At 33.9% G+C, this 20718-nt stretch overlaps 1 protein-coding gene across 1 annotated transcript; it reads right to left on the bottom strand.

Annotated features, from left to right (window-relative positions):
- Nucleotides 1-5362: 5362 nt before the first annotated feature.
- On the bottom strand, nucleotides 5363-19061 carry LOC111044745 (ras-like protein family member 10B). The gene is made up of 3 exons (XM_039442118.1): nucleotides 18996-19061; nucleotides 15909-16039; nucleotides 5363-6836 (listed from the first exon to the last, which is right to left on the bottom strand). Exons 1-3 carry the CDS (start codon nucleotides 19059-19061, stop codon nucleotides 6692-6694), a joined length of 342 nt encoding a protein of 113 aa, XP_039298052.1. The 3' UTR covers nucleotides 5363-6691.
- Nucleotides 19062-20718: the final 1657 nt, after the last annotated feature.

Genomic DNA, 20718 nt, shown 5'->3' with positions numbered 1-20718 from the left:
AAGTTTCTCTGGCGCACCTTGTAGTATACCATGTTTTTAACAGTTCTTGAGAATTTTCAAATATAGAGTATAAAATTCATAAGTGATTTACAAATACAACTTCATTGAGATAATAAAGATGTTATATTATCAATAATAACTTCATAAAGCTGCTAAACAATTTCTACTCAAAGGTGAGTAGAATAATCATCATCAACAACATCAATAGCTGATAATTAATTCCTATTACAACTTCTACTAGAATAAGAAATTCTGGTTGCTTTGTACTACGGTATTGGTAACAATTCTACACAAATTTAAGAATATCAAATTTTAATTCACTGAACTGTTCTAAGAACGCTTATTATTTGAAATTCCAGATTCCTCTACTTTATTGCTTCATGGAAAATAAACAAATCATAGAAATTATCAAGATAGCTTGATCTCTCACTGATGATTCTAGTGGTTGTAATAAGTTGAAAGCATTGGGAAATGTAACGTCCATAACCATGAAGAGATACTTTTTAAGGCTGTGCAAAGGCTAAAAATATACTTTTCCTACAGTTACGTTGAAAAGTGGCCATTGCTGCACTGATTACAGAACGCAAAGAATCACTTTTCCGCTCTAGTGCGGGAAAAATTCTTCTGCACTCCAGATTTGCAACATGGCAACGCAAAATACTTAGTAGGTTATATGGAGCAACAGTGCAGCAAAATCAAAATGAAGTTGGTAACAGTGACTGCTGTGGCTGCTATAGTGAGCAGAGGTGCAACCAAGCACAACGCGCTAATTATTATTCATTATATATTATAACCAAGGACAACGAGGACTTTAGGATTTTAGGATTAAGGTTTTTATCAATAATAAAATTACACAGAAAAACATTTGATGCATTTCAGGCAATTTTACCCATAATTACCCACTTTTCATATTCAATGGTAACTGTAGGAAAAACTTAATGTGAAATACGTGCGCAAAGTTCCTCTGCTGCACTCAACAAACCATTCCGCCCTCGCCTACGGCTCGGGCGTAAACGTTTCTTTCGGTGCAGCAAACTGTCACTTTGCGCACTAGTTGCACAAATAACTATTCTACACGTGATATTTTTCAAAGTTTTTCGATTTGTATATCATCAAGCTATCAAAATGAAAAAGTTTTCTCTGAAATATTTTTTCTGATCATTACTTTTTGAGATATGACCGCCTAAAGATTAAATTTTTGGGACAACAGTTCAAATTCGGTAACAGATAAATCCATGAGATTTAGAGGATAGATTCTTCATGGTATTGTTGATCTAGTAAAATAAAAAATTTCTAAAAATATCAATTTTTAAGATAGTTATTCAATTTACTAAAAATAAATTTTCGTTGAGCTATTTTTGGTAAATTGAATAACTTTTTCAAAAATTGATATTTTTAGAAAATTTTTGTTCTACTAGATCAACAATACCATGAAGAATCCATCCTCTAAATCTCATGGATTTATATCTTACCGAATTGGAATGTTCTGTCCCAAAAATTCAAACTTCAGGCGCTCATATCTCAAAAAGTAATGATCGGAAAAAAAATGTTTTCCTGAGAAAACTTTTTCATTTTCATAGCTTGATGATATACAAATCGAAAAATTTAGAAAAATATCACGAGTAGAGAGTTTATTTTCAGCCTTTGCACAGCCTTAAAAGAACCATGTGATTGTAATTAGTCAAGTCCACCTATGCGACTGATGCAATACATCACATCTTAAGAATAATAGTCCAGTCAATATAGACATAAAAAAGGGTGTGTGCTTGCAATTTATATTGTAGTTCTGATTTTTTAATATATTATTTGGGTACATAAGAGAAGTCCAGAACCAATTTCTTGATGCAAAATTTTCTTGTGCTAGATACAGAGTGGCCCAAAAACCTCGTATTTTCGGCTCATTTTCCAGTTTTCAGTGTAAGCAATATATGGACGGCGGGAGAAGCCTCCACCAAATATGTAAGCACGATGTGCCTACACCAAATATGTAAGGGGAAAAAAACTATGATAACAAATAAAGAACAGAATAACTAGAACTTTAATTAATGAATCTTTAACATATATACCTTTGAACAAAACAAGATTAATTTGATTATAAAACAATATTTGATATGAATTAATGGGGAAAACACTCGCTTGCTGCTAATGATGATTCAATGTTTGTGGCTATGAAAATTTCAGAACAATGATTCATTAGTCACCTACCTTTTTGAAAATAGCTTCCCACTTTGGCATCCACTGGTATTTCGCAATTTTAGTATTTTAAAAAGAACAAATATTAACTGAACCAATGAATAGACTCAGAACCCGTCTCCTTTGACAATACAATTATTTTTATACTGCCCGATCTGTGACAGAATAACTTTACTATCAAACGAACCGAAATCCAGCCCTTTCACTGGATCAGCCGGACTTGACTTTCAGTCCTATTGAACGAGCTCACACACCGACCGAAAGTGAAATTTTGGGTATTAAATATAACTCAGTCAATGCCAAACATGAAAGCCTTTCAAGTACATATTTTTATCAGTCGCACAAGCGGCACGTTTGTTATTAAAAACAAAAGAGAAGCTACATTGATTTTGACAACAAATGAAATAAACAATCTTTCTGTCGATGACAAAGATTGTTCAAAGACAGAAACACTGTTCATTAAACTTTTCCAATTTAAAACTCTAAAATCCTGATCAATATGAGATAAATATATGATTCATATTTATGTCCCATATGACCAGGTGACATCAGATATTTCTGTCAAATCTCGTAATCGGACAGAAATATTTGCTCTCGCCTTTTTCTAGATTATAAAATTTTGGATAAAATGAGATCATTCGGAACTCTCTATCTCTAATGATTATTGAGTTATGATTTCTCAAAAATAAGTGAAATTTGAAGAAAAAATCAATTTTTATGAATTTTAGATTTTGATCAACAATCTTCCGTGTTACCATTTAGATGTATAATTCAAAATCCCTCTGGGAGTATTTTTGTGCTCTTTACCTTACAATCTGAGATCAGGTAGAGCGCTTGATCTTATATAGATTTCCAGGTACACCTGACAACATTGCTCCTTGTGTTGTGAAAAACACCTAATTTTCAGCTTGAACCATCATCATCAACTACCTTGTCCTCACATTGATATTTCGCACAATGACATTAGTTCATGAGCTTATGTTCTATTAGAATTACCCGTTAGATGCACTTCATTTCAGTATTTCCTAGTGGAGAGGCGCGCCTCAAGGTTCAAAAATTTAAACCCTTATAACTTTTGACACAATGCTCAGATTTCATCGTACTGCACTTTATTCTTCTTGGCTCGTCAAGGCGGTCCAAAATCATGCATCATAAGTCAAATTCGGTCGAAAATGGAAAATTTATTGTTGAGTGTACTTAAGTCCATATTCCAATACACAAAAAATGGCCAATTTTAGAAAAAAGGCGGGAGCAAATTTTCCTGTCCGATTACGAGATTTGACAGAAATAACTGAAAACTGGAAAATGAGCCGAAAATAAGAGGTTTTTGGGCCACTCTGTATCTAGCACAAGAATATTTTGCATGAAGAAATTGGTTCTGGACTTCTCTTATGTACCTAAATAATATATTAAAAAATCAGAATTACAATATAAATTGCATGCACCAATGTATATAGTGACTGGACTATAACGGTAACTGGAATTTCCAATTTAAGTGAATTTGAAAATAACAAGACTACAAAAAGTAATACATTGTTTTCTGATGGGGTTAATTAATTTATTTGAAAGATCTTGATATTTTTGAATTGAGAAATTAAAAACAATTATTTTCAGACACGCACAGACTAAAGCACCAGTACAAAAATATGTAGTCCAAAGGAATCAAATAACAAGAAATTGAAGTTGCGAATATAAAAAGAATTGGAAATTCATACAGGTTATTCAAAGAAAACCGAAAGGTCTTCGTAAATAACTTGCTATCCCAAAAAATCGCGACATTATTTTCATAGAATTTATTTTTATGTTGAATTTTCAGATCAGTCAAAGCAATAAGATATCTAAGACTGTTCCAATCAATGTTAATGCACGGATAATAGAAATGATTGGAAAAGAAACATCAGGTGTAGCCCATTTTTTGCCGAATTTTTATTGATTAATGCTTCAAAAGTTTTGTTATATTTTCAGGTACAACTGAAAAACTGCGGAGAAATCTGGAATCTCATTAAGCCACAATAAAATTACCCGTATATTCTCCTTGATCATATAGGATCAATAACTGTTTTATAAAATAGTGAATCAAGTTATAGACAACACATTAAAAGTAACAATATATCACAATACTTAAAAAATACATTTAATATTGCTTTGGGCTGATTGATCACGTGTATCTATGAAAGTAATATTATCAAAAGCCAAAATTTTAAGTTTTCATGAAATTTTTATATAACTTTTTCTTCACATTAGTGATAAGTGGATACCCAATATTTTGTGATGGCGTATATATATTGACTACTATTGACTTGTGTGTCAATTTTTAATGCATGATGGGTAACAAGATAGTATAGTTGATTCGAAATATTTCTTCATTTATTGAACTAGATTGGCCTACAATATTGAATATTTCTGAAAAAATTGAACATCATGAGCTGCTATCAACTATACCTATTGCTATTAAGTATAAAACTTATAGGATAATTTTCTTTACATTTTTTATAGATCAGGAACCTGTTGGCTACTAGTATGCTATACTGGTGAACTAGTTGGCTAATATATTGTTTCATACATCACCAGAGCTTTGCTCTTAACATGTGATTTCATGTAAAATATTGTATAAATACATTTTAATAAAGCAGTAGCCTACATAATTTCCTATCTGTGGCACAGTCACCATACTAGAAAATTATTGCGAAGCAGGCCGATTTTTCTACTCAATTTCTACTGTATCATCAATTAAAATACGTTTTTTAAATGGTAATATCATACATTCTGTTTTTATTCGATTCATTTGAGCATCAGAATTAACGATCTTGAGAAAAAATATTTCAATTTTCCACGTCATTAATAATAACATTTTGTTATCATTTATCATCTCAACGATAATGTTTAGCAATCATTTCTAGTGAAGCAGCTCTAAAGTGTATTTCACATTTGGTGAAGGGACTACACACTCAAAATAGGTACATTACAAATTACAAAAGTCTCGAAGTTCATCCCTGTAAATGCAGCATTCCAATCAATAAGTTACGGATACAGTCTCTGATTTAAATATCAGGTGAAAAATTTTATTTAAAATCTTAAGCAAATAGTTGTATATTCAATTACCTGTAATATAAAATCTGAAATGTTATAAGTATAATGTAATTGAATGAAACTTGATTGAAATCTCTTTACCACTAATTTTAATTTGTCAATATTTTTAATTCATAGATATTCACATAGGCCTAATCAGATCAGATTCCAGAAGAATGTTTCCAATATAATGGAGCCCACAATAATGTGGGTTAGAATGGAAATTTCCATTTTACATTATTTCAAACCACATATTTTGATCCATAATTGGAAATTTCAAACTTTCAAATAATATATGATGAATTTTATTGCTGATAATAATATAGTTAGATCATTATCTTTATTAATATAGATGGTGACTATTCTAGTTATCGAATATTACAATCTAGAAAATAAAAGTCTATGTTTATAGCGGATAATAGATCTTCAAAATACAAAAGTCTCGCAGTTCTTACCTGTAAATGCAGTATTTCAATCAATCAGTTACCGATCATGTTCAACATTAATCAGCCCATGTCTCAATAGTTCTATTTTGGTAAAAAATCTTATGAATATTTATAGGCCTATTACATGTTAACAAATAATATTTGAATAATGAATATTTTTAAATAACAGTATTAATTCTAGATAAATTACACAACGATACCAGTTTAAACAATCTAATCCGAAATAATATTTCCAAATATGACATTATAGACTTGCATACCGGTACCTACTTGAAAACATAATAACTTTGAATCGATCAGTATTTGTATCATTCTATAACCAACCTTTTTTGTAACGCATAAATGTGGAAGAAATTATTGCACGATACTATCACATATAAATTAAACTGCCAATCTCTATTATTATTATTTTGTCCTCCATCAAGTTAAATCTCTAGAAAAATTCAAGTATACCTGGAAACACATAAATAGAGTAAATCATAGTACAACAGCACACATATGTTATAGCTCATATAAGTTAAGATTCATGCATCTGCTACTCTCATTGGACGGGTGACCACCCGGAGGCGACTCCGCTACATATTATTTTGTATGAATTCGAAAATCGCTTCCTGGTAGTCCTCGGAACTCACCTATAATCTGTACTAAATTACTTCTTACTTGGAATGGACATGCGTAGCAGAGAAGGCATACAGCGGCAGAGATACAACGGCGGCTATGTTACCGTTTTGAACCGGCCAGCGTTCTCTAATTTCTAGTGAGTATTCAAGCGCTCATGATATGCATACGGATGTTTCCTCTCTGGAAGCGCTCAGTCTACTGAGTCTGATCGACAAATTGGCAACTGCGCGCTTCTTCCTATGACTTTATCCATCACTGTAATTGGCTGATCTTCCTCCATTTCTCTGCGCCGCAAATTCCTTCCAGTCTGAAGTAATTTTGTACGGAGTATAAAGCTGTAGGTGTAATTGAAGGATGGTGATTCACAGAATGACGCACTTGTTTCTGTCGAGAGCATCGTGAATGTTGTCTATCATGGGTGAGCAGACTTGTTGACCTCCAACTGCCTCCATTGAATCTATAGTCTTCATCAGTTCCTTGAACACTGCTACAATCCTCCAGTTGTACCTGTCAAAAACCATTTAATTGGAATCAATATGATGGTTAAAAACCTTTAGGGCCGGTTTCCGAGCTCGGGATTCAGCTAAGCTCTAGACTTTAAACAGCTGGAGTCAGAAAATTGGCTTTCCGAAACGGGGCGTAGTATCATAGTCATAAGTTATATATATATATATATATATATATATATATATATATATATATATATATATATTTAAGACAATAGATTTAGGAACTGTAGAGTAAGCACTTTGTACTAGTATTTAAACCTCTGTAAGATTATTTCTGGTGTCATTCCGTTACCAATAGTCATGCTGCCATTATGTACGTGTTTTATTTGTTAAATAAATCTTTTTAAAAGTGAGTTGCGCGTTCGTTTATCTTATCTGGCGCCCGATGCACAGGGACTACAGAAGTTTTTTCGGTAAAAGTTCAATTAACTTTTTCGGTACCTACGTTCTCGAGTGCCGAAAAACGTGAGTTTCAACTCTTTATCTGTGGTTCTACAACCCTACACGGACAACTCAACTCCAACTACACGCTGGCAAGCAGACGAGACATCACCCGATACGACGCTTGCAGAACTTTCCGCAGCCCATCGTCGGACGAGGAGGAAGACCCGGATCAGGACTCTACTGCAGTAAATCCTTCCGTCAACGCAGAGATCATCCATCAAGAAACAAGGTTAGAAACTCTTTCTAATATTACCATGGCAACTAGCAAGCCCTTACCACATGAACTTTTTAAGTGCATACCAAGATACGATGGAACAGCTTACAAATTACCTCATTTCATTTCAACTTGTGAAGATTTACAGAGAGCTTATTGTACATATTGTAGAAAAGGAAGGTAATCATTGGCTTCTTTTTAAAACAGCTTTGTGCCACCTAGAAGGACCTGCGAAAGCTGTAGCCTACAACAATAGTTGCTCAACACTAACAGAACTGATAAATAGCTTAAAATAGAATTTTGCAGACAATAGGCCTGTTCCAGAATTGATAGCAGAAATATCAGCAATGTGCTCATTCAATAGGGAACACCCGATAGACTTTCTAAACAGACTAGAAGAAAAACGTACTCATGTAATAACAAAATACAAAATAGATGGAGTGTCAGGAGAATTGCTAACAAATTTAATACATCAACTTAACGCAACACTAGTGAACACCTTTGTGCATGGAGTTCATCCCACGCTAGGATCCCACTTGCAGGTGCTTCAAATTCAAAATCTAGATGATGCCAGAAGCAAATTGATAAATGATTGCAGCATTGTACTGAACCAACTAAACCTAAATAGAACTGAAAACAGATTTTTTCAAGCTTCAAATACATTTAGAACCCCAAACTATGAGAGTAGTTATCAATCACAAAGCAGACAAAATAGAAACACCCAAAAAAATTTTAAAGCAGACAACGTCGATTCCAAAACAATGAGCGATTTTATCAACCGCACTTCCAACAACAGAGCTTCTACTCGCCACGAGGTAGCTCCCAACCTCATAACTTTCAACTAAATTTTTCAAGTCCAAACTTTCAGCAACAAAGAAATTTTCAACAACAAAATTTCCAACAACGCTTCCCACAACAACAAAATTTCCAACAACGTTTCCCACAACAACAAAACAGTAATTTCAAACAAAGTACTCCGATAAATAACTCATCAAACACAGTATCCATGCGCACTCAGCGAACGGATCCAGTACAAAAATTGAGGAATTATAAGTCTCCATATGAAGTCAACTATCTGGAAGAAGACCACTTAGATTGCCAGAGTATTGAGTACACTCAGAACCCGATTCAAAATATGCAATCTCAACTTGACACTTTGACTGAATCGCTGAACAGACTAACCGACCATTTTTTAGGGTCAGGCCCCCAATATGCGACGGACCCACCCAGCGATTCGACTTAAACATCCTTAATAAATCGCTTCCTTACTTTGTAGATCAGAAGGATAGGAAATGGCTAGTCGATACCGGATCTGCAAAGAACTATGTTCATCCTTCACTAGTCTCTCCTGGCGTAACTCGTCACAAAGAGGATTTTATTGTGAAACTATAGTTGATTGTACAGATATAAATGATTCATGTAAATCGAAATTTTCTAAGCTTATAAATGACATTCCAAATCTTCTACGAACAGATCATATGAATGAGGAGGAAAGAGACAACATCTTGAAATTAGTAAAACAGTATCCTGAAATTGTAAAACTAGAAAACGAGATATCAAGTAGCAGGAACTTAATGAAACATAAGATAATTACTACAGATGAAAACCCAGTTTACACGAAAAATTACCGGCATCCCCAAATCTTCCGAGAAGATATTCGATGGGAAATAGACAAACTTTTAAGGAACAAAATAATTCAACACTCAAACTCTCCCTACAACTCCCCGATTTGGGTCGTCCCCAAGAAACCGGATGCATCAGGACAACGAAAGATCAGAATGGTTGTAGATTTTCAAAAATTGAACAACAAGACTGTAGATGATAAGTATCCCTTGCCCAACATTGAGGACTTATTTGGAAAGATAGGACGTGCTACTTATTTCTCTGCTATCGACTTAGAATCAGGATTTCACCAGATTGAACTGCACCCCGACTCCGTCCCGAAAACAGCTTTTTCTACTGAAAATGGCCACTATGAATTTCTATGTCTCCCTTTTGGAATAAAGAATTCACCCAGTTTCTTCCAGAAGTGTATGGACATGATTTTCGCGCAAATGGACAATGTTTTAGTGTACATGGACGATATTATTGTTTTTTCTGACAACCTCACTGAACATTTGAAACACCTCAAATCAGTATTTGAAAAATTAAAAGAACACAACTTGAAAATCCAGCTTCATAAAACAGAATTTTTCAAGCGCGAACTGTTGTACTTAGGTCATATAATTTCAGAAAACGGAATACAACCAAACCCCATGAAAATAGACGCAGTGAAGAATTTCCCTTTACCTCGTACTCCCAAAGAAGTTAAACAATTTTTAGGACTTACAGGATATTACCGAAAAATGATTAAAGATTATGCAAAGATAGCAAAGCCACTCACCACCGTTTTAGGTAAGGAAAAACCATTCAATCCACACGATAAGGACTTCCAAGCAGCATTTTAGAAATCGAAACTTATGTTACAAAATAGACCTATACTACAATTGCCTGATTTTTATCGTCAGTTCATACTCACATGTGACGCGAGCAACTTTGCAATGGGAGCTGTTCTTTCTCAAATATTTGATGGGAAGGACCTACCAATCGCGTTTGCATCCCGTACTCTAAATAAACATGAAGTAAACTTATCAACTATAGAGAAGGAACTACTAGGAATCGTTTATGCCTGCAAACACTTTCGTCCTTACCTGTATGGAAGGAAATTCTTAATTCAAACAGACCACAAACCCTTACAGTGGTTACACAATATCAAGGAACCCAATTCGAAACTAATTAGATGGAAACTCTATTTAGAAGAATTTGATTTCGACATCAAATACGTGAAAGGCCGGACGAATTTCGTGGCTGACAGCTTATCTCGCATTCCAAGTCACCCTGTTAACATGCTCAACCCCGAACCAGATGATGATTTAGAGGATCTCAGTCGAGTTGTTTTGGACGAGTTTCTTCGTGAATGTGGAAATGGAAATCAATATACTAATAATGACGATGCCGCAAGTATAGGTGTAACAATTCACTCTCAGGATAGTTCGAATAGTCAAGTTGCAATAATGGAAGAAGACAAAATCATGAATGTAGAACATAATCAGTTGATATTAGAAAGAGGTAACGATCCTCCGAAAATTCAGAAAATTTTTGACAAAACAAGATTGACTTTCTACATACTTGACCCGTTTGATAAGGAAGAAATCAATAACAAATGCCTAGAATATCTTCTACCGAACACAACATACGGTATATATTGTTACAAGAAAGGCGCTCTAGAGCTTGATTATGAAGTGATGTATACAAGTTTTGTTAATATCATAACGGACTCGTTTCAAACAGTCAAACTGAAACGCTACAAGAAGATCAATCTGGATGTTACTGATGGAGAATAACAGGACAACTACCACCGCGGGAAAACGTGCCATCGAGGAATCAATGAAAGCTACAATCACATTCGGAAAACCTACTACTGGCCATCAATGCTTCGCGATATAACAGCCTACATCAATAAGTGCCAAATTTGCTTAAAAGTAAAATATGATAGGAACCCAGAGCAAGTAGAATATAAAATTGCTCCCACACCACACAAACCTTTTGAAAAATTGCAGATAGACACTTTCCAGTACGATAAGATAAATTTTCTTACGGTAATAGATTGCTTTTCTAAACGGTTAGCAGCGTACGCCTTGGAAAGTTTGAATCAAATCAAGATTCAGAAAATCCTTTTCGACTACCTTTCATCTTTTCCAACTCCACAAATAGTACAAATGGATAATGGACGAGAATTCGATAATAACAGCCTACGAGAATTTTTCAAATTGTATGACATTGAACCATACTATGTAACGCCTGGCCACCCTGATTCGCAAGGACTTCTAGAACGAACGCATTCCACCCTCATCGAACTTCTCAACGCTCTTCAATAATTGAATAGTGTTACCAATTATTGGTAAACTAGAATAGGACAACACTTGAAAACATGAAATTAGCCCTGATAGCGTTCAACAACACGCTTAATTCCAATCTAAAACTAACACCCATGGAGATTACATATGGAGTTTCGAAGAATCCACTTATGAATGATTTGGCTAATACGTTAGTAACAGAGGAACGAACGAATGATTATCTGGATAAGCTGAAAACAATTCACAATTTCGTTAAAGGAAAAATAATAACTGAGAAAGAGACCAGAACAACAAGAGTAAATCAAGACCGTGAAAAAGAGATTGAAATTCCGGATGAACCGTACATCAAGACGACGTTCAATAAGAAGAATAAGCCGAAATATTTCAAAGTGAAATATGATAAAAACACCAATCTAGCGACAAATTCAAGAGCGATCCAGAAACGCCCCTTCAAGATTCATCCCAATCGCATTAAGCGACCACGTAAAGTGAACAAAGCTAATGATAATTCTGTTTCAGATGAACGAACACCTCCGCCGAAGACGAAACAACCCAAAGATCCGCCACAAGACAAGTCTAAAACTGGCCGACTTCGCCCTCCTGATTGTCAGCCTGGCAGCCCTCAACCTGGCCCCAGTAGACGCATTCAAGACGACTGACCTCTCACGATCAGCAGGAGTCGTACCCATCCGAATCCAGGATGCTTTCTTCATTAACGAAACCTACACTTACGTGCATAACATCAACATTACAGCTTTACAAAATGAACTTTCTAAACTCAAGAATTCAATACAATTGTTAAATAGAAAAGAAACCGATAAAACGAAAATTAAATTACTTCAATTACATCTCGATCAAGTTACCATGAAATTCGATCATATTTTGTTAGACAAATTTCGAATAAAAAGATGTCTTTTTAATGGATTAGGTTCCGCTATTTCTTGGTTAACAGGAAATATGGATGCTGATGATAAAGCTAAATATGATGAAATTTTGATAAAAGTGCATTCCAACGAAATTAGTTTAGAACTTGATCTTAAGAATCAAGTTTCAATCAACAAAAATCTAATTAGTCGCTTTAACAATGGAATTGATGTAATCCACGCTAATAATTTGAAACTTAACAATTATGTTAATTCTGTCAACAGTAAATTTGATTCTGTAGAACTGAATGAACAGCATCATATTTTGTTTGACACGCTAACAATAATTCACAATAGAATAGATGATATAGGAACTAGTTTGGAATTTTGTAAACTTAACATAATTCATTCAAGCATCCTCACTTTTGACGAGATGGCGCGTGTCATCAGAGCTATTAAATTACAATTGATATCCGATGAGCCTAAGGTGCTATGGGAATTAGGAAGTGTTCATTGTTCTATTCATAATGATATTATTTCTTATTTTATTGAATTGCCACTTGAATCTAATTTGTACGAAACACTTTTTATGCTGTCTTATCCTGTGAAAACGAACAATGAAATAATCACGATACATGTTGATCCATCATTAGTTATTAAAGGTCATGAATTGTATGAAGGCGATTGCCAGTTATTGAATAATAATTATTATTGTAGAAATGCCACACAAGTTGTTAACAAGTGTGTAGAGGAATTGGTTAGTGATAAGAAGTTGAATAGCTGTAGGACTTTAGTTATCAAAGGGTATAGTTCTTTTATTAAATATATTCCGATTATAAACCAATATTTAATGTTTAACATCAGCAAGAGTTCAATTGTTCACGGCTCAAGAAATATTGTAACATATCCAAAATCTACACAACTAATAGCCCTTGAAAAAGATGAAGCATTATTAAATTTTAGTAAACCTAATACATTTTGGGAAAGTAATGTTCTATATCCTACTGAAGTACCGACTTATAAAAATAAAATAATCACTAATTTTACTTTTGACGAAATACATAAAGCAAATACTTATTTAGAGCCATTACTGATTCTTGAAGATTTTGTAGTTAGTAGCAACTTATCAGAATATGTAGTTTATATATTAATGGCGTGCTTAATACTTATTATATTATATGTTGTTTTTCATTCTCATGTATTCAATAACAAACTTGTGATTCCAGACATGAAATTAGATACTGTTCAATTTCACTTATAAAATTCTAAAATATTTCTTACACCCCAGCTACTCTTATGAAGGTGAGGACACCTTCATCTTAAGGGGGGAGGAGTTATATATATATATATTATATATATATATAATATATATATATATATATAAGACAATAGATTTAGGAACTGTAGAGTAAGCACTTTGTACTAGTATTTAAACCTCTGTAAGATTATTTCTGGTGTCATTCCGTTACCAATAGTCATGCTGCCATTATGTACGTGTTTTATTTGTTAAATAAATCTTTTTAAAAAGTGAGTTGCGCGTTCGTTTATCTTATATATAGTCAAAGTCACGTTTAAATTGAATTTCGAAGAACTATAAAATTGAACACAAAATAAAATAAAGAGAAAATCGTGTAAAGTTTTAGCTATTTTTAATTATTTAGGAATGTTCCATTTCGTCAAGAAAAAACGTATCCATAGAAATGAAAATATAAAGATTTATTTTGCTGCAATTATTTATTGCGACTACGCCTCGTTTTTGAAAGCCAATTTTCTTGAATCCAGCTCTTTAAAGTCTAGAACTTACCTAAATTCCGAGCTCGGAAACCGGCCCTTAGGCTCATTATATAGGTTCACTATAAACTAACTACCGTATAGCTATAGTTCAACTACTGCGTGGTTAAAGCTATAGCGGAGAAAACCCATAAAACTCTTTTATTCTATGGCTATAATTACTGTATTCGCACTATATATATATATATATATATATATATAATCATAACTATAAATTTGTTTCCTGAGACCTGAGGTTACTTATGGCTCTGAATCTTGGACTTAGACCAAGAAAGACAAGCACAATTTAAGTGTATTCGAACGAAAGGTGCTTAGAAAAGTGTTCGGTCCTGTTAAAGAAGGAGAAGAGTGGAAAAGCAGAACTAATGCTGAACTTGAATTAATAATGAAAGGCAGTAGTATAGTACGCTCCATAAAGGCGCAGAAACTAAAATGGTTCGGGCCTATCTTATAGGATGGATGAAACCAGAATGCCAAAAATAGTACTTAGAGAGAAGCTTCACTCAAGAAGAAAACAAGGCAGACCAAGAAAACGATGGAAATATGAGATAAGGGATGATTTGATGAGGATGGGATAGTGGAGAGGATTTATAGAGGATAGAAATGCTTGGAAGATTGTTGTGTGGAGGAGGCCAAAGCCCACATTGAGTTGTAGAGCTATGGGGAAAAAATTGTTTCCTCCATATTAATTTCTTAAAATCTTTGTACATCAATAAGTTACCTCAGAAGCCTTTATCGAAATTAATAGCAGTCAGTGCAGTCATAATATTGTACAAATAGTCTAATTTTGTTAAGTTTATTGAAAAAAACTGATTTTGGGTGTTCTAAGACCCGGTCAGCGGTGTTTAGAATGACTTCTGACGACATTTTATGGGTTTCCAATTATTCAAGGGGGCAGTAGCAGCTGTTGAAATTTTCCCATCTTAATAAATGAAAAAGGGGAGGGGGTTGTTCTCCCCCTATTTCAAGTATTAAAGTGAAATATCGTATCTCTAATAATCTTTAAAAATTATGAAAAAGAGATTACTATCTTGAAATATTTTTTCTTCTTCACATTATCTCTACATTTTTTGCACGGAAAAATTTGTATTTTTCAAAATTAAATGTTTATTTATATTAATATTCATGTTTATTAAGGGCGGGTCTCTTCCTATATTATACAGTACTTCATTCAGTGTACTTCCTTGAAAAAAAGCCTCTAAGACCTACTTAGATTTTATTTCCAATTTTGACTCAATGAAAGTATTTTTTTTCAAACAAATAAAATCCTTGGAATATAAATCTGTTTTGTTTTGGAACAAATATCATGCTGATTATTTGTACAATATTATGACTGCACTGACTGCTATTAATTTCGATAAAGGCTTCTGAGGTAACTTATTGATGTACAAAGATTTTAAGAAATTAATATGGAGGAAACAATTTTTTCCCCTTAGGTCTACAGCTGAATGTGGGCTTTGGCCTCCTCCACACAACATTCCTCCAAGCATCTCCATCCCCTATCTCATCAGTAGACTGGTGACACCAGTCGATCCTAGTCACCATTTGAAAACACATGCTCTCGAGTAGAGACGAGTCTCTTCTCGACCTGAGTCGCGTAAGTGTGAGTTGAGCCTAATTCTACCAAATTCTAAATAGAATAACCTTCACCAGTTTGTGTAGATACAAACAAAATATTATTATATCACACTAGTTCCAAATCACATTTCATCTTGTATTGTTTGATATTTTCCAATTATTCATACTAAGTTTTCCATTTTATTAAAAAGTGTGCTATGTTGTAAGCAATTATTGTATATTTTTGCGTTTATAAGAGTATATTGTAATCAGCATGAATAAAGTAATTCAATCAATCAATCTACCTCGCACTGCACTCAACATAACCACATTTCCAGTGCTTTTTTACTAGGTTGACGATGTCCCTGCGTTTGTTGTTGTCACTGCTACTGCATGGAGATGGAGCATTTAACAACAAGTCTTGTTTATTGCCAACCTAAAACAAAAATGATATTATACTTTTTGAATTATAGAAAAGCTTCGTGCAACTTGAAAATTCGTGCAACTTGTGTGCAAAACTGATCATTGGTACACAGGAATTTGATCGAACCGTATCTGATTTCGGCCATCTACTGAGTTTTGCACAACATATTTTTTCCAACCCTCAAATTTATTGGAAATGATACTGACATCGATATTCTAACATCATGCATGAATCAGCTGTTTAGTTTGGAGAATTGTTCTAAGCGTGAGGATACGAGATTATGAATATACATTAATTCACATCCAAAGATATGGACCAGATCACGACTAAGTACGGTAAGTAAGTTAGTCAATGATACAGAACTAAAACTATCAATTTTCTTAATTATTATTCCCAAATTCATTGATAATATTCATATGATTACTAATATTCATGCAATTAGTCAATCGAAATAACTTAGAATATATTATCCAAAGTTTTAAGATTATGAAGTGCTGACAGAAGTCGCATTTCGAGAAATATAGTGATTTCACAAAGCTGTAGTGAGTCTCCTGAGTTGCTATGACAAATATTTTATCTTAATTATGAAAATTCATTATGAAACTATTGAGAAATATAATTTCTTGCTTAATAAAATATAATTGATTATTTTAAACGAGAATTAACAGTTAATATGACAATAAACCTGTATAAGCCAACGTCTATAAAAGGCATTGACAAAACAGAGGATCGGCAACGTTGTTCTCCTATCTTTCTCCACTGCCATTATAACGTGGACCTCACTATAGTTGTGTTGCAATGAAATTTTTCATCTCGCTGAAGGTGATGCCCACATGAGCTCTAGGCTTGTTCGTGAGTAAAAAGGCGGATGATAATTTTGTATCATATAAATATGTCACTATAAAAAATAGAAAAGAGTAAGCATACAATGATAAATCAATATAATGAAATGAAATACTTATTACTTTTTCAAAAAGCGTACCTGAATAATAGATGTTTTTCCAACCCCAGGTGCCCCAAGAAGGATGACCTTCACTAGGTCCATATAGAACCTAGACGATTTATCTTTAGATGACGCAATTATGAATGAGTGCAGTACAATCCTGCAACAAAAACATGTCCTTCAATCATATCAGTCCTTCAATAATGTAGTAGTATTCACTTCCAAAGCTGGAACTTAAAGTGAATGCAACAGTTAATGATGGTTACAGTAGAGCACCGATTATTCGGATATCGGTTATGCGGAAGACCGGTTATCTGGAAGCCCGCTGGGTGATATAAAAATAACCAATACCGTATTTCAAGCGGCTAATAAGTCCACTGCAATCAAGGTGCAGTACAATATTTCAATGAATAAAGATTTGGGTTACTGCACCTTATTCAATTACAGAACATGGATTCAAATCATGTGAGTCTTCTATTAAAAAGCTATTCACAATCTTCTCTAGAGCTGAAATGCATTGCATCAGTGGAGAAACTTGAAAAGTGGCATTCAGCAAACATGTTAATTACTAATATAGATGAGACATTAGATCTCCCTCTCAGATCTACAGACAGCTTCAATGTTGAATTGCAGGATCACACTATAGAAAATGTAAGTGAAATAAAAGTTCTTGGTATAAATATTGACAACAAACTTTCCTGGAAGTCTCATCTTTAGCATTTGAAAAAAGGTTGAGTTCAGTCATCTTTGAATCATTAATACAATTTCTCAATTTGGAATCCCATAGAGAGATCCATTTTGGTCTTTTTCACTCATTACTGTCTTATGGAATAAGCTGGATTGGATTAGGATAAATGTTTATTTTAAATGATCTATATCCATTATGTAGTGTTTCATTCTTTTGTTATAAATTTAAAAAAAATTGTCATGGCTTCCTTGAATTTGTCTTTTTAAGTTTGTCATTTACTTGTGATTTTGTTACTTTGTCTTATCGTTTGTAAGTTTTGAGATGTGACCTGGTTTCCATAATTTTAGTTATTCTAGTGGTTTGAATAAGCTCTTTTCTTTCTATTGACATGTTTGCTGTACCTAGTTGTTCGAACTCACTGCCGGTGCACAATTTTTCTTTGCCGGTAGTGCCATTTTATAAGTTAGAATATTTATTTTATCGATCTGTATTATTTTATGGCAAATAAATGAATTTGAATTTGAATAGTTTTCTCGGGTAGTTCATGTGACTCTGTTGAGGTTTTCAGGATTCGAAAATAGGCTATTAGGGTAATGGTTGGGAAGTCACAGAGAAATAGCTGTAGACCCCATTTCAAAAGCCAAAAAATTCTTCCTTCACCTAGTGTCTACATTATGGTGGCCCTTTGTCTTGTTAAGAGAAATCAATGTTATTTTACTCGTGGTGATATTCATTTCTATAATACCAGGAATAAACACTTGTTGAGAGATGTGATTTATCGCTCGACGTTCTATAAGAGAGGCGTCAGAAGCTCTGGCATCCAATTATATAATATTTTACCTGATTTCATGAAGAGTATGAATAAACGCAACTTTAGATCTCAATTATAGATAGATTTCTCAAAGAGTGACTTCTACTCAAAGGAAAAGTATAATCAACATTACTCCACATGAATTGTAAAATTCTTTATTTTCCTGTGTCTGTTACTGTGGGCTGTGTCTTTTTTGTTCGACCATTTAGATTTTTTGAAAAGTTTCTGATCCCCCTGTTCAGGTAGGCAGTGGATACTATATTTAATCTATCTATCTATCTAATCTAATCTATTTATCTAATCTATCTATCTAATCTATCAATATATCTATCTAATCTATCTATCTATCTATCTATCTGAGGTCTATTTCAACTGGAATGTGAATGAAAGATAAGTGTATACAAGTCATATCAAGCTGCGTACAGACTCGCGCGCTGCGCGACAAACGCGCGTTTCTCGAACGCGACTTTTCTCGACTCTCGATTCGCTAAGTGCATTAATCGAGATCAGAGCGTAAACTTGTCACGTGTTCCTTTGTTGTCGGCAGGCCAGTTCGCTGCGCGCGAACCGGAATCGCGCGTCCTGCTATCATCTTGCGTACTGCTCGCGTTCCGTTTGTGTCGCGCAGTGCATAAGTCTGTACGCACCTTGACATAAAACAGGTACTACTAAGTAGTGTTGGCCAAAAGTTTTAATTACGTCTAAACTTGAGAGCTAGTGTAGAATCGAGTTAAAATCGATTATCCGGATACTGTCTCGCATCAATATTATTAATAATATTAATCGGTGCTCTACTGTACTTGCATATGATATGATTTTTAACAGTTATTTATTAAATGTATGTACGAGTAATTCAATTGTATTTATTCAAAGGGATAACTTGATATGTATTCTCAATATTAATTATTGATTCTTAGTGCTATATCGACTTATAAAGATGAATATGGTCACATCTTCTCTATGTAATTTTAGAAAGTGACGAGGTTAATTCATTGGTATTCTACTCTAAGATCATAAATAGCAAGATGAATACATGCCATTTCATTGGCTAACTACTAGTTTTATGAATTTTTCATTGAAATCACATCATTTCAAAATTCGGTGTTTCTTTGTACCACTTTATATTATGCCAAATACTGCTAAAAAGATATGACAAATGCTTTAAGTAGGTGTACAACATTTCCTATCATTAGGCCTTCCGCATCGAACGAATAAGTAATAATTATTATTGATCGAAAATCCCAATTATACAGAGTTGTAGATTCCCTAGTTGAGAAGATGACTCTTTCAATTGCATATTTGTTTTTAATATAAATAAACTTTTATTATCGCAATGGGATAAAAAAAGTTGATGTATGGACATTGACAAAAAATGTAAAAGAAGTTATGTGTTGCAGGTTGCCTACTCAGCGCCGTAGAACAGAGATGGACTGAAGTAGACTGTGGATCAATATTATCAACATTCTATATGAAAATTCGTTTGGAATGAGTTTCATCTCTGGATAAACTCGCTGAAGGTCCTAAAAAAGATTTATCCATCCTTTGATTAGCAGCTAATCAAGAGAGAGTTTTCCATCGTCTGTTGAAAACGTGACAGAAAGAGAGTGTGAGCGAATGAAAAACGATTATAACTGTTGAGATACCGAATTTGGCGACTTTATTTAAAAACATTGCATGATTCAAGGAAAATCTTAAGAAATAGATGCAGAGAGCCACCAGGGGTGGTGCCCATTCCCCCCCCCCATGGCTAATAGCGAAAAATTCCCCCCAAAAATCATGAAAAATCTCATAGTCAACCTTCTCCTCACCATACATACCAAGCAACTCGTGAGAATCCAAATTTTTATCAGAAACCAGAAACATCATGGACTTTATAAATTGAGTAAAATATTTCAATGAAAGGTAATTCCAGCAACTATACTCTATTTGATGCGGCCCAAAAGGACCGTTGAGATAGGGAGAACATGGATATTGCAAGAGAGGAGTAACATAAAATAGAGTATAACTCCCGAAAATTTGGATGGAATTTCTCCTTCCAATGATCTTAAGCATTGAAGTTAATCATGTGGCTGAAATCGTACTCCATATCAAATACAATTTTTATAGAAAGTTTATTTCTGGAGAGAGCGAGAGTGGTAACAAAGCAACGCAAATTTGAGTTGATCCTTCAACAGAAGTTGAAAGTGATGTTCATAGTGAGGTGATAGCAATGCGACTGATTTCAAAACTTAAGTTCCTCCAGTTTCTTT

The sequence above is a fragment of the Nilaparvata lugens genome, chromosome X (genome assembly GCF_014356525.2).
Source record: "Nilaparvata lugens isolate BPH chromosome X, ASM1435652v1, whole genome shotgun sequence".
Taxonomy (NCBI): domain Eukaryota; kingdom Metazoa; phylum Arthropoda; class Insecta; order Hemiptera; family Delphacidae; genus Nilaparvata; species Nilaparvata lugens.
The sequence above is the reverse complement of the archived record's forward strand: the minus strand, read 5'-3'. Positions and strand labels throughout refer to the sequence as shown.

Bases quoted from the DNA above. Each gene is read 5' to 3' on its own strand.
- LOC111044745 (XM_039442118.1), bottom strand. From the start codon at position 19,061: ATGATAGCAGGACGCGCGATTCCGGTTCGCGCGCAGCGAACTGGCCTG. The intron at 16,040-18,995 runs GTGACAAGTTTA...TTTTTGTTTTAG, and splicing joins TGCCGACAACAAAGGAACAC to GTTGGCAATAAACAAGACTT. The intron at 6,837-15,908 runs GTAGATTGATTG...GGTTTTTGACAG, and splicing joins TATGTTGAGTGCAGTGCGAG to GTACAACTGGAGGATTGTAG.